Source organism: Chanodichthys erythropterus, chromosome 23 (assembly GCF_024489055.1).
Source record: "Chanodichthys erythropterus isolate Z2021 chromosome 23, ASM2448905v1, whole genome shotgun sequence".
Classification (NCBI taxonomy): Eukaryota; Metazoa; Chordata; class Actinopteri; order Cypriniformes; family Xenocyprididae; genus Chanodichthys; species Chanodichthys erythropterus.
In genome coordinates, this window is record NC_090243.1 from 5,375,229 (window position 1) to 5,389,369 (window position 14,141).

At 38.6% G+C, this 14,141-nt stretch overlaps 1 protein-coding gene across 1 annotated transcript; it reads right to left on the reverse strand.

The window, feature by feature from the left end:
* Positions 1-2,346: 2,346 nt before the first annotated feature.
* skida1 (SKI/DACH domain containing 1) lies at positions 2,347-7,868 on the reverse strand. Its single transcript, XM_067378085.1, has 2 exons — positions 7,158-7,868; positions 2,347-7,077 (listed from the first exon to the last, which is right to left on the reverse strand). Exon 2 carries the CDS (start codon positions 6,962-6,964, stop codon positions 4,556-4,558), a length of 2,409 nt encoding a protein of 802 aa, XP_067234186.1. The 5' UTR covers positions 6,965-7,077; positions 7,158-7,868; the 3' UTR covers positions 2,347-4,555.
* Between the last annotated feature and the right edge of the window lie 6,273 nt (positions 7,869-14,141).

A 14,141-nucleotide genomic window follows, 5' to 3' on the forward strand; every position in this document is an offset into this window, starting at 1 on the left:
TCTGGAGTAACTTAATAAGCATTAGAAAAATCGACAGGTCGAACTGGTGTTTTGTGGGATTAACAACATGGTGATGAGTTTTTTGCAGGTCACGTAACAGCATTATTTTCCTCCCACGTCCTGATCCCATTACAAAAGAAGCTTCCATGAGGCCGCTTATCCTGTTGGTTGAACCACGTGTCTAAATATTAGGCGAACGGTTGATAGTTCACCGAAGTGTTTGATATAGCTATATTTATTATTATGCAAAACCTAGGCATGTAGCATACTTTGTTAAGAATTTTATTGTCCACTGTGCGCACTAGTAAGATTATTTTTGGGATTGCATTGGGAATTCGGAGTGGTGTAGCCTGTTTGTTATAACACAACATTTACCCTTTATTGTAAATTCTTCAATTCATTAGTCGTCGTCACACTTTTACAATTTTCAATGTGAAAACAATCAAGCCAAATACTTCAACGTTTATAAACAGCTTAAAAGCTGTTTCCCACAAGTTAGTTATTTTCCAGAGAAGCGATCAACAACAGGTTGAGCATAAACTTATTAGGAGATTGAAAAATCCTTTTCTACTGAACAGCCTAATGGTGGCCTGTTGAGTTCTGTGAATGAAGCCTCGAGTCCATTCGATGAAGTCAGGCCTCGAAATTAGCTAGTCAGTATGTTTCACTGTGCAATATCCTCTAGCTGTGCAGTGTGTTCGCCGTGCTATGATTTGTTATTTACCATTTCTAATTTATTGGATGTAGGGCTACTTTAAACTAGGCTGGCCAACTTTTTAACGTCCTTTTTAACATGGGATGTGTTTGTAATGTGTTCGTCTTGGTTAAAGTAGAATACTCAGTGTCTGTCAGTTTTTAGTAGGTCTACCTGTACATACGCCTACTCTACAGAAATCATTAGCCTAGCTATTGATTAAGACGTCTGTCCGTGTATTAATACTTCGTGTTAAGCGATTTTCTCAGTTTATCAAATAATCATCATAATTATTATTAAAGTTCACATTAACACTTTTACAGCAAATATAGCTTACATTTCACAAAGCGTAGTCCTGCTGCTGTATCGCTACTGTGGGCATTTGCATTGTGTGACAGATTTATTGCCTTCAACTGTTTTGGGAAGGCTGATGCTTGCGGGCGAAACAGCTTATCTGTGTATGGAAGCATAAACAATACCAGTAAATATTTTTCTGTTATTTTATTTTAGGCTATATGTTTAGCTGTAAATAATATTTATTTGCTATAGCTGCAATATAATTTTAATTCTATTTTTTTTTTTTTTTTCTTGAGATTTGTCTTGTGGCCCTTTACGGCTCAAATCTAAAAATATGATTTTACACACACTGAAATACAATTTGTGATATAGATATGAAAGGTTAAAGAAATAAACCACTGACATACACTAAAATTTTGTTAATTATGCAAAAGGTAAATCTTGTGAATTTTATATAATTAAGTGTAGGCCTACGTATAATTTAGAAAAACACCAACCCTTTCGAAGCCCCCTCTCCACATATTTACCACAGTCTACAAACAAGTGGTTGCCCCTACAAGACTAGACCTTGATTTCCTATGCACAAATTATCGAGTTAACTGTTTAATTCGTCGCTTATCTCAGGAGGTTCCGTTCGCGAGGAACCAGCAGCGATGCATATGTTCTGGCTAATTGCGCTGCGTTATAGAGTCATTTTTAAGTATTTTCGAAGGTTTTGTCCTTCCTTTCTTCATCCTGCTCCTCTGCTTTTATTCTTGCTCTCCTTGGAGAAAGGAAGTCAAAAGAAGCAGTTTATCTTGAGCCTAGTTGAGCGTAATATCTAGCTACCAGAGACATATGCAGACTCTTCCCAGTCTCACACACGGATTAGCCCATTATCAAAAGCTATTATAGGTCTATATGAAAACATGGTAGTGTAACCAGATCATGATCCTGTTGTAGAAATTCCCATTTGAAATGTGCTGTTTCTACGTACTAGCTTTTACTGTTTCCTTTCCCTAGTTAGAGCAGCCTATATATCCTAAGCGCGCTCATGAGTGGTTATAGGCTTATAAGTAGATGGCTTGAGTGCATAGTGTGTATAGCAGGGCACGAGACCATCAGATTCTAAACCACTCCCCCACACCAACACTTTTCTTTACAATAAACAACTTATCTTAAAGTTCGATCTTACATTTGCTTTAACCGCATTACCCAACACCTCAAAAAAGAGACAAACATTATAGCCTAATAATGAAAATGAATATTAATGAATTAAAAGCTAAAAATGAACGATCATATCACATCACACTCAGATGCATTTAATGAACAGTTTCACCATAAAAAGAAAAAAAGAAAGTGCTTCAAAATCCACCTCACGTTTTCAAGTTTTCATTTCGAGTGCATTTATCCTACACAACAATGGTATACAAAAAACAGGAAAATCACAAAAATAAATATGCATTTTTATAAACAACCAGTGACTTCAATTTAAGAAAAAATCATGTCAAAATCTGACCTCAAGTATTTTAGCAAAAGCAGAAAGATAACAAAAAAATAATAACTAAGTCCACCTTGAGATATCCTAAGCTACCATGTTTACAGTGAGTCATTTTCCCATTTCTGTTCATTGTGGAGATCGTGAAATTCTTTAACTTAATGGGGCTGTGATGTGTGCGCTACATTCTGTTTAATTTGGCTAGTTTTGAATTAATTCCTGTGAAGTTGGGACGACATAGCTATTCTGTCAGTCCGCAGTGCACTTTGACACAGAAAGGAACAAAATGTTCCTTTTATACACTCGAGAGAGCAGACATTAAATAGTCGCGTTATAAAAAATATACAACAAGGCTTACTATAGGCTATTTTAATCATTCACCTGTCAGAGTGTCACACTATCGCATTGGAACATTCAGAAAGCGATGCAATTTCGCTAAATAGGCTACATAGTGTCTATTCCCACTTGCACACGTTAATCAAAACACACGTAATGGGCCCATACTTTAATACGTTAAATACCCTTAAAGTCTATTGGGCCTACGTATTTTCTCAGAATGACGTGAACCCAGTAGCCTCGCTTTAGCCAAATCTGCATAGTTTATGCCTATTCAGTGATGAGTCACATGTTTTGTATTTATTTATTGTTTTTTTTTTTCCCTTTTGTGGAAAATTAGAATGTAGTTGATTTTTTTTTCGCCCCTCGGCAATACAATCAGAAAATTATTAATTTAGTTCCTTGGCTGATCCAATCACAGATACAATTTGCTTTTAAAGGTCTGTTTCAGAGGCAGTCTGCTTTTGCTGAAGTAAACAAATATGGTACGTCAGAGTACATACATCACAAGGCATTTATGGGGCAGGGTACTCTAGTAGTGGAACACCAAGTTAACACTTGAATGTTTTTTTAAGGTTACGCTTTCGAGTGCCAAGGTAATCCATATCCTTGGAAAACAGGCCTAGTGAAGTAAAATACAATCAAAACACCATACGAAAAGGACAAGGCTACTTGAGTCAAAGAGAAATAAACATAGTCGTATACCCTGACCAGAATGTGTGTATATTCCACTACCGAGGTCTTTTTCTTTGATTTCGTCACGTATGTAAAACGATGTTGTTTGCAATTGTCTGTATGCCTATAGCTCTCTATCGGCACCATTTCAATAAGAACGAGTAACAAAACCTCTCAAAAGCAAACGAACATATTGGAAATAGCACCACGTTAATAATTACAGATTTTAAAAAGGTTTTTGGGTTAACTTGCGATGGCTCTTTTGCGTAAGAAAATCGAAAAATAAAAACACATTACTAATTCACCTTAATGGGCATTAGCAAAGTGCAATGCATGGTAAATTTGTGCTTTAGCTGTTCTATACCTTAAGCTATGAATGTGCTATAGAAGGAGATCGATTTGGTGTTTTTCCCTCTATTACATCGTGCAAAATCAAACAGCTCTTGATTGTCAGTTAGTGGGCCATTGTGTTGGGCCTACAGTGAGAGTTATGGTGTGCTGCGTGTGAGTGAACACAACCAGGCGCCAACAATTGGGGAGCACCCTTAAAATGAATAAATAAGAAGGGTATGGATCGTCAGCCTACAGTAATTCAGAAATACAGTATGTAAATGAAGCATAAAGAGAAAATACAAAAGAAAAAAACATTGGCCCAAAATATACCGACAAAGTCAGATGTTTTAAAAACAAAATCAGCATTTTAGTTGACACAGACCTGACAATCACTATAACGCCATCCTTATGAGAGATGGTTAACCCTGCCTGCAAAATGAGCCAACATTTGCTCCATGAGAGTTTAGTCCATCAGGTCACAAACAGCTCCACAATGTCAATAATGTTATTTTGAAATCAACCGTTTTTTCGCTAGCCCAGCTTATTATAAATACCTCCGTATATTCCCGAGTCCCAAACCTCGATGAATAGACCAGCCTTTACTCTATGAGGACGGTGTGTGCTACATAACAATAGGCCAGAAATGTATGCATTGAAAACAACGATGAAAACAAAACAAGTATATACGGGTATCAGTGCTTGTCACAGTTTTAAGACATTTCCCCCGAGCTCAAAACAACAGTTCAAGGGATAACAGAGGCTTTCCTGAATTTGTGGCTAGGAGGGGGAGGAACAACTGAATGACCGAGCTGCCATCTCCACACTGGGTGAGAACGATGAGGCAGTTGGTTACTTCTTAAAGAGTTCAAAGAGTAAGCGGGACTCAAATCTCCATCGCTGCCAATAACAAGGGACGGCGGAGAGGGAAAATTCGCCATGAATCTGAAGGGCTTTTTGAGAGATGCTACATTGGCGTTCGCTCGTTTACGTTTGCTCGCGCCCGCACAGTCTTCATTCGATCCCTCATTGCTAGCGAATTTTCCGGTAGAACGGGGGCTCCGGTCAACTTTTGCAACTGATTTCGCGGGTGTCCTCACACTTTCGGTTTTCTTACCCAGAAGCATTGCCCTGTAGTTTTTTCTGACCCTTGCACCATTTTTGCATTCCCCTTCCTCGGAACAAGGACTGTTTAAAGTGCTTCTTGATTCCTCGTTACAGGGAGGGTGTTTTTGAACAGAGCTCTCTGTGCCTTTACAGTGGTCAGTTTCCTTAAAATTATTACTGATGCACTGACCATCAGCGTCGTTATCCTTACATTGATATTCCTGGGGCTGATTTGCATATTCATATTCGTCAAAGGTGTCCTCGACTTTAATCTTCACGTTGTTGAGTAAAAATGGTGGCGTTTTTACTGCCCTGTTGCCCTCATTGTTAAAGCCTGAGGTAGTGATGAGCTCCTCGGCCTCTGTTTTGATAGGTTTTAGAGGTGAAGGCAGTTTGAGGGAAGTTTTTGTTTCTCTCTTGGAATTTGCAGCTAATGAAAGATTGCTGTCAGAAGACTTACAAACCGTTATTTCTTTGTCCTGAACACAGTGGGAGATCAAGGCTTGGGAGCATTTGTTTGCAGAAACCGGTATTCTTTGTTGGAGAAACGCCTTGTTTCCATTTGCATGAGGTGAAAGCCCAATATCTTTAATTTTGTTAGCGGCAGAGTCTGTTGTCTTTGGATCATTTGAAAATTCAAGGCGCGATTGTACTCCAGAGCCCTCATTTTCTCTTAAATCTGGAAAACAGGTCCGCACCGGGCAAAACTTCTGCACGTTTGCGGCATCACCATCCCTGTGTGCTTCACTGGACGATGAGAAGTCCGATTTTTGAGTTTTGTCAGTTCTTTCACAGTCCAAAGTAGTCGTTACTCCTTGGTTAGTGGGTATGTTCTGCACATTAGGCCTGTAGTGAAAAGTTGGCTGTAGGAGCAGAGGTGCTTTTGTGTTGAGACTTGAGAACCTTGCACGCCTGAAACGAATGCTCTGCACTGAAACTTGACTGGACACAGAGCTGGAATCAGACTGAGAGGAGCTCTCTTCATCGCTACTGACATCTGAAGAGTCCGACAGAGAGTCATCCTCCTCCTCCTCATCTGAAGTACCGGAGTTGCTGGTGGTAGAGAAACTCGACCCGAAATCCGAATCGTTGTTCACCCGTTCTGAAATGGAGCTAGATTCCGTGTCGCTGCTGCAGCTTTCCTGAAAATGTCCAGTATGCCGAGGATCAACGTATAATCCATGCTCGAGGTGATGAAACTGGCTCAATGATCCGTTGGGAACTTTTGGTTTACAACACTTCGGGACGAGCAAAACCGGATGGCTGCGTTTGCTCCTCGACCAAAACTGCCTCACGCAGCTCTCGCGCTTCCTCTTCCTTTTGTAAAGTAGATCTGCGTTGCCTTGGTGCTTTGCCTGCGCTGCAATGGCGGACTGATAGATCAGCGGTTGCCGATTCACAACGTGCCGAAAAAACGCGTGTTTCTGATTAAAAGCCACACAGTTGTCAGGTATTTGATCTGTTTCATAGTTTTTAAAGGGTGTAGATGCCGACTTCGTGACCGGTTGAAAGTCACGGGCGAAGGATTTACTGTAAATTTGAGGTAGATTTGAATGAGTGCGAGGGACAGGGTCCTGTCGAACAGCTTTATTTTTGAATGAAAAAGTCTGCGGAACGCCATGCAAACTCAACCAAACTTTCTCTCTCCAAAAGTCACTTCTGGCAGATGTGTGATTTTTGCCGTCGCACATTTTTTCGGAGGCATTTTTCGTCTTTTCCCTTCTTTTGTTTGATTTCAATACACGCTCAGTTTTACATGAAAAGTACAGTGCCTCAACGTCCTCTCTTGAAATCAGAGTGCATTTAGCTGCGTGGAAAGCTATAGAATTTATTGCTTTGAGCTTTCGCAGTTCCTCCAAATCACAGTGATGCTTCTTCACGTTTAAATGGTCCATTCGTTTGTGTACAGTAGTCCGCGGAATATTTTTCAAGAGGTCGGTGAAGACTTGAGAAAGGGCAAACATCTGTTTGCCTTTGATAACCAAATACCCAAGCTTTACACCCTGCATTTCCTCAAAACCGGATTCCAAGTCCCCCATGTTCTTCATTGCATTAATTCCAACATTTAGCGCGGCGGATGTCCTTAAAGTAGCTTTAGTGCTGCTTCTTTATTTCAAGGCATTCTGCTGACCGATACAGCATGGGCTGTGACATGTCCACACTGCGTGATGAACAAAAAGTTTTAAATAAAAAAATAAAAATGAAATGGCCTGTTTGAATTAAAACAATCAGTCCATTGACCTGAGCACTGCATGATCGATGGAATGTGTGTGATGTTGCCGACAGGCTGGCTGCTGCCTGTCTGAGCTCCTGTATACCTGCGCTCCCTCAACTCCCTTCCCATTTGGCCATGAGGAAAAGAGGAAGGTGAACTGCACTGCCAGTGAGAAGGATAAAAAGCGAAGAGAGTAGGGAAGGGAAAAGGAGAGGGAGTGAGCGATAGAGAGAGCAAGAGAGAGAGAGGGAGAGGGAGAGAGAGAAATAGAGCCCAAAATGCAGCTGCTATTCCCGTTGCTGGTTTAGACACAAATAAAATGACAGTGGGAACTGAGCAAGGCCGGAGACACCTTCATCAATTAATGCCCCCAAAGTCGACGCTGATTGGACGTTACTGACAGGTGATGCAATAAAAATGGATATTCCACCCACAGCCACCCCCATCCCCCTAGCTAATTACCATACTGTTGTAATCCCACCTCTCTTAAAGCTAATAATTCGCTCGTGATAAATTCATGCTTAAAAATTAATATGAGTCATTTTGTAGGAGTATTGTTACAACTTTGTTTTGTGTTTAAAAAAAATATTAATGCTGACAAACGGGTCTGGAAACAAATAGCCTATAATGTGCATCTTAAAAAATCTAAATAATATAATATAATTAAACATTATCATGATGTCGTTATCGCGTTTCATTTAGATGCGTTTTACTATTTTAAATGTCTTTATACTACACTCTGCAAAATTGGATGCATTTATTTTTTGTAATCTATTTCATTTCAGAGAGATAAGCATTTTAACTCAAACAGAGATAAAACCTGGAATTTGAAGCAAACATTGTTTATTTACAGTCGCAAGTTAAAAGCCGAATGAAAATATCGATGGTTGCATTTTTCCAACCCCAAAGCTCATTTGAATTCAGATGAAAAACAAGATTAGTAAACAAATGTGTATAGTGGTTTTATTTCTTTGCATATGTAATCAACGTTCATCACAATATACATTAACTCAGCTAATGCTTTTTGTCATTTGAGTGTGTGTGTGTGTGTGTGTGTGTGTGTGTGTGTAAGCACGCCCCTTAAGGTAACGTTATGTGTAGAATAATTTAGCCAGGCTTTGAGAAATCTTCAGAGCTATTTTTTCGAGTTTCCAATTGATACATATTTTCAAATTTTAAAATCAAAACTGATGTGACATGATATACTTTTTGCTACAGAAAACAATGAAAGAAACACGTGTGTATAAAAATTAAACAAATACGAATATTTGTAGGCCTACAGGTAAACGTTTCAAGGTAAAAAATCATCGTATTTGTTCAGTACTATAGGTCTTCGTATGTGTGTGAGATAGAAAGATGGGCTATTATTCATACTCTTTTGCGATCGAACAAAGTCCATTTTTTCACAGATCAGGCAGGCCTCCATCCCACTTCCTACCAACGTGAAAGAGAAAATAACGGGTCTTCACAAGCAAAGACTCCCCCCTCCCCCGTTTGTGTCAGTGTATGCAGACATATGCCGTTTTACAATGCCGAGGAAAGAGAATGAACGGGAAAAAAAGTAATTTAAACTACAATGCAATACAGTTTTTTTGATACTTGACAGAAATTCTTCCGCTAAATTTAAATGCACGTGTTGGCTACATTCTTATTTCACAAAACTCTTAGTAAAAACTTAAAAACATTGTTAAACACTAGATACTTCTGATACAGTATTCAACATTTCCACTGTGTTCATTGTAGAATACAAGGTCTGTGCATGGATGAATATTATGTTTTTCATGGGCTGATGCTGCATTCACGTGCTATCGGAAATTTCCTATTTCCCACTTCTGAAGTCGTGATTACGAACTCGTCGCATTCAAGTGCTTTGTTGTCGGAAAGAACAGGAATCATGGAGGACACCTGGTTTATTCTTGCTTATTTATTGGGAAAATCTCATTAATTCCAAAATGATATTTAGCGTCCATTTTATTGACAACCATAGCCTAGACTGAAGATTCTCCGTGCTCTATAGATCTGACTGACGATTCTGGAATTTTGGTTCAGGTTATTTTCGCTGTGTAAAACATACAGGCTGCGCTTTAAATGATTATTCATATTTGTAAATATGCACTACGTTAACGACAAGACAAGGCGATGATGTAGCTGTTGTGGAAAAAAAGTAATATCAGTCACAGTAGCAATCGTTCACCCCTCCACCATGTTTAAAGTTTGTAGCCCGCCCATCTCGGGAACTTGGGTATGAAAATGATCCTAAAGTTCCCAGTGGTAAATACGACTTGAGAGGGCGTTCATGTCCAGTTTTTAACTAGGAAAATCAAATTTACGATAATTCCGATAGCACTTGAAAGCAGCATGAACCTGGCAGGCGGAACATGTCTTGGTTTTCTGGTGTTTTTAGGATCCAAAAGCAATCGATGTTTTGCTACGTTTATGACAATGACTGGAAACAGATATTCATGAATTTGTTCAGTTTCAATCATTCCAACATTTGAATGCAAATGACTTGCCTGCTATCACCCTTCACATGGTGCCTATTAGGCCTATAAAAACGGAAACCAGTCAGGATGAACAAACCAGTGACATTTTGAACTTTAGTATCATAGGCCTATTTTACAGCGTACATACACTATTTTTTTGGAAGTGCTAGTTCGGGATATCAGTTTATGATTATAGCCTGTTAGGCCTACTTAATATTAACTGAATATTGATATAGCTTATGCCTATTGGTTGAAATACTTTTATGGTACACTGAATAGGTAGGAACAATTAAACCCTCTGTGCCGTCATTGTATTCATGCTGATGATGAATTGTTAAATGCTAGCTTATGGCATCATTATTGTGTCCGTGCTTACATGATTATACCGTGCACAGAGAGCTACGGGCTATGTGGTGGAAGTCATTCGTGTTAATCACCACAGCCCATTTAGTGCCAAATTCAGCATCGGTATTTAGAATGTACGCGTTACCACCTCACTCGACGCAGGGGCGGCAACATAAATAGACTATAGTTCATAAAGATTTTCAAGGGAATGTAGGCTATGTCACTCTATACTCCAGGCTACATTTCCTAGTGAGTCGTCGTCCTGTTGATTCAGTGCACTCGGTCTCATGGTAATCCTTCAGCGTTAAATCCTAGTGCAGCTCCTTTTTACTGTGAGTCCAGCTGCAACTGCTTCATCGAAACAAACATAATGTTTATATGTGTTTGCAAATAAGCTATATTTAAGTTACACCGATTTTACGTTTTTAAATGTAATGTGTGAAATAAATATTTACAACATATATAAATGGTACAAATTTGCATACAAAGAAAATAAAATTGCTTACTCTTACAAATTGATATCAGTTTCATTTATGCTTCTATATAAGCCTACCTCTCTTGTAGACAGTTTATTTCCACCCATAGTTTATAGCAGCTATGCAGTTGTTTGAGCCCAAATTGAGCGATGAGAAAATGTCTCAAATATTGTTGGACCTGCATTAATGAGCTGTATTATGTAACATGATTATTTTTCTTGCATATAGGCTACATTGGTATTTTAATGTTCTGCAGTCTAGCGCTGTTGATAGTCAATTTTATTCCAGCCTCTGCTGAACTCTCTATAACTTTTATCCAAGGGGCACACATCATTTGAAAGACAACACGCAGGTCCTGGTCCTTTGATTCTGAAACCTCACAGCTTGAACAGTCCTCAATTGTGACATGAGTGATAATGATTGATCTTCGACCCAGTGTGCATCGTCGTGCGAAGTGTTGAGGGGTTTGCCTTTAGAAATGTTTTGCTGTCCCGTTTTAAGATTTATTTTTAAAAGTTGATCACTTTTCGAAAATCATGTTAAATTTAATCATTGATCAAAGAACGCACAAAACGTTGGGATTTTACTTCCAACGCAATTTACTGGAAACAACAATAGCGCATTCTAGGAAGCCTTCTTTCTTTCGGTATATTTATTTGATAAACACTATACATGCTATATTATTAGCTATATATGGGATGCAAATACATTAATTAAAGCATACACTATATAACAAAGCAGAGTTAATAAGACAACAAATTGTTTAATTTTGATCATAAAGAGTGCCATACAAGTCAGTGAGGCAATACGGTGATTAATTATCATTGAATATAATGCTGTTGCTATATATTTATATAGCTAAAGGTCAAATTTTTAACCCCTTTTGTGTAAATAAATCGACAGGTTAAAACTCGTGTTATACACGTGATTTCTTTTATTACTCAAGAAAAGAATAAAATATTTGATCTCTTCTTGGGAGAGTTGTGAGTTGGACTCATTTATTGCGGAGAAATCAGGATGGGCCCTGGACCCTCAAACGTGACGGACACGCCGAGTGGGGGTCCGCGTGGGCTACCTCACTACAACGTGCACGGAGTCTCAAACAGCATGGGAAAGACGTCCGGTGACAAATAAAAATGCGCACTGCAGCCCATTTATAATTAAGTTACATCAAGTAAATGTGCGCTTACATTTTGCTAAGGATCGCGAGCTCAAAGTTTGATGAAGAAGATTTTCACATTAGAAAGCGTGAGAGGTAAGAGGACGTTTGTTCGTCGCGCTTTAGCTAACAATAGGAGAACAAAGAACACATTTCCTTTTGATGTAAACTGTCTAGTAATTTTATAGGGGGCAGCTTAAGTGTTTCAGCGATTTCGAATAAGTTTTTAGAATTTCTCTAATGACACATTTAGACAACTTTTTAGTTGACATTTTAGTAAAATGTTTTCTTTGCATTCACGATAAAATGGTATGCAAAAAGTCACGGAGGAAGTATAGAGATAGAATCCTTTAAAAGTTCTAGCACAATCAAAACATTGCGCGACTACTCCGCTAAATTATTGTTGTAGAAATGCTACTTTGAAGATGATGTAGTAGGCTAAATGTTGAGCGACGTTGAATAACATGACGAAAACATCTCGAGGGACGAATACATTCTAGTAACCTCTTGTACACACGTGCACACAGAACAATTTCATGACTGTAAGCCCAATGGTTCTTTCGTGTCCATGAAAATCACGAGGCACACTTTAAACACGACTATCTCTAAACAACCCTTGTTCAACTTAAAACAATACCCATTTACGTCTTTGAAAGCGTTCATTAAAAGTACTCAGAGGATATTTATGCCAAAAATGTGAATAGTTCCTTCCCATCTCAAATACATTCTTCTTTCAGAACGTATGAGTTGGTACATGCAACCTGAATTTACAGAGGGTTGGTTGGGGGTGGGCTGAAATAACCTTTCACCCTGCTGTGTCATATCTGCATGTGTATGTGCCTGCCCCTGAGTTACCCAGAAGCCTTTGCGTGAAAGAGAACTCGTGCTACAGGCAAACTCTTCCTATCACTTCGACTCCGGATCTGGAGCATCCCTGCCCTTGACAGGAAAAAACACGTCGTCCATTTCACCCTCTCTGTTTGACATTCGTTACAGACCTTAACACCGTTACGGAAGATTATTTAAGCTCAAAACCAGTTTGCACCTCAAAAACAACATCAACTATCCTTAAATATAGGGTAGCCTATTTATGCGAATATAAATATGAATATGCGAATATGAAATATTAAATACTTTTATCAGACTGTTTAGATAGAACACTGGCGTTCTGCATATATAGTAGTCAAACAAATAGCAGATAAAGTATGATAGATAGGTATGACAAAGCATTAGGCCTACTCTTTGTTAATAGCATAGCCTTCGATATTAGGCTGTTGTGGATTCCAAGCAACTCCGTGTAAATAAGCCTGAGGAATATTTATTGGGTCTAGAAACCTAAGCCTAGATAACAGCAAGAGGGGAAAAAAGGATTAGTTAATGAAACTTAACATCCGAATAAATAAATACAAACAAACAAACATTGAGTATTGTGATTTAAGAACTTTGTCCATTATTAATAAATTTTGAAGTTTCTGTCAACATCTTGTGACTCAATTAGCTAAACTTACGTGGTGTTATTAAAGGCTCCACCACCGCAAATCAGCTTCGCTCCCACCACAAGAAATTGCTCCGACAGTTAGACTCTGATCAGGGGCAACTCCAAACGTCAAAAAGTCTGAAGCAGGGAAAACCGCAATATGACCAATTCTACAATAGATCATTCATTTTATTGGAACATTTCATACAAATTAATAACGTGTTTCGTATTATTATTAAACAGTGAACTCCACGTGTAAAATCTAATAATTCATTAATGTACTTGAGTATTCTTGCTTTAATATTGTAAGCCTAGTGTCCGCGGGGGGCAGCCTATTTACAATGACATGTAGGTTATAGGCTACTGCACCAACAAGCATATCAGAGAACTCTGATGGACATCACGGCAGGTCGAATTCAGCGGCAACGCTATTGAACGCAGGCTTGTCAAATTGTGAGCTATTTGCTTGATGGTGCACCAAACACAAATGTTAATATAATGTATAACATTTTAAACTGACCGCAGAGGTGCCTTAAGGTTAAGATTAATTTATTCGTATCATGTTTTAAAAGAAAATTGTCTAATAGGCTACGTTTTATAACTAATTGATAAATTGATGAAACCTTATAAATGGGAAACGGGCATCTCCTATAAAATTTAATTTGGGAATAGGCCTAAGTTGTTATTGGTGTGCAAAAAGTATACGCACAAGAGCGATTCAAGTTGTAACACGATTTCCACAACATAAAAAGGCGAGTGTTTCGGACTGTTGTAGCCTACAGGTTTGTGTTTTGTAATGGGGTCCTGGGAAACGTTGGGTCAAGGTTTGTGCTATTTGGTTTTAAAAGAGAGTTTATTTGTAGCCTACATTCACTTTTTTGGCGCTAATATTTAAGGGGCATAAAAAACATGCCAGATACATTGTTTACATTTTTTTTATAGATATGTTAAACGGCACTTTTGTTTTTCATAGTCCCACAGATGTCATGATACATGGGCCATGCAAGCAACATTGAGATTCAATAAAACTGGAAGCTATAGGACATTTGTTAGTTTATTGGTTTGTGTTG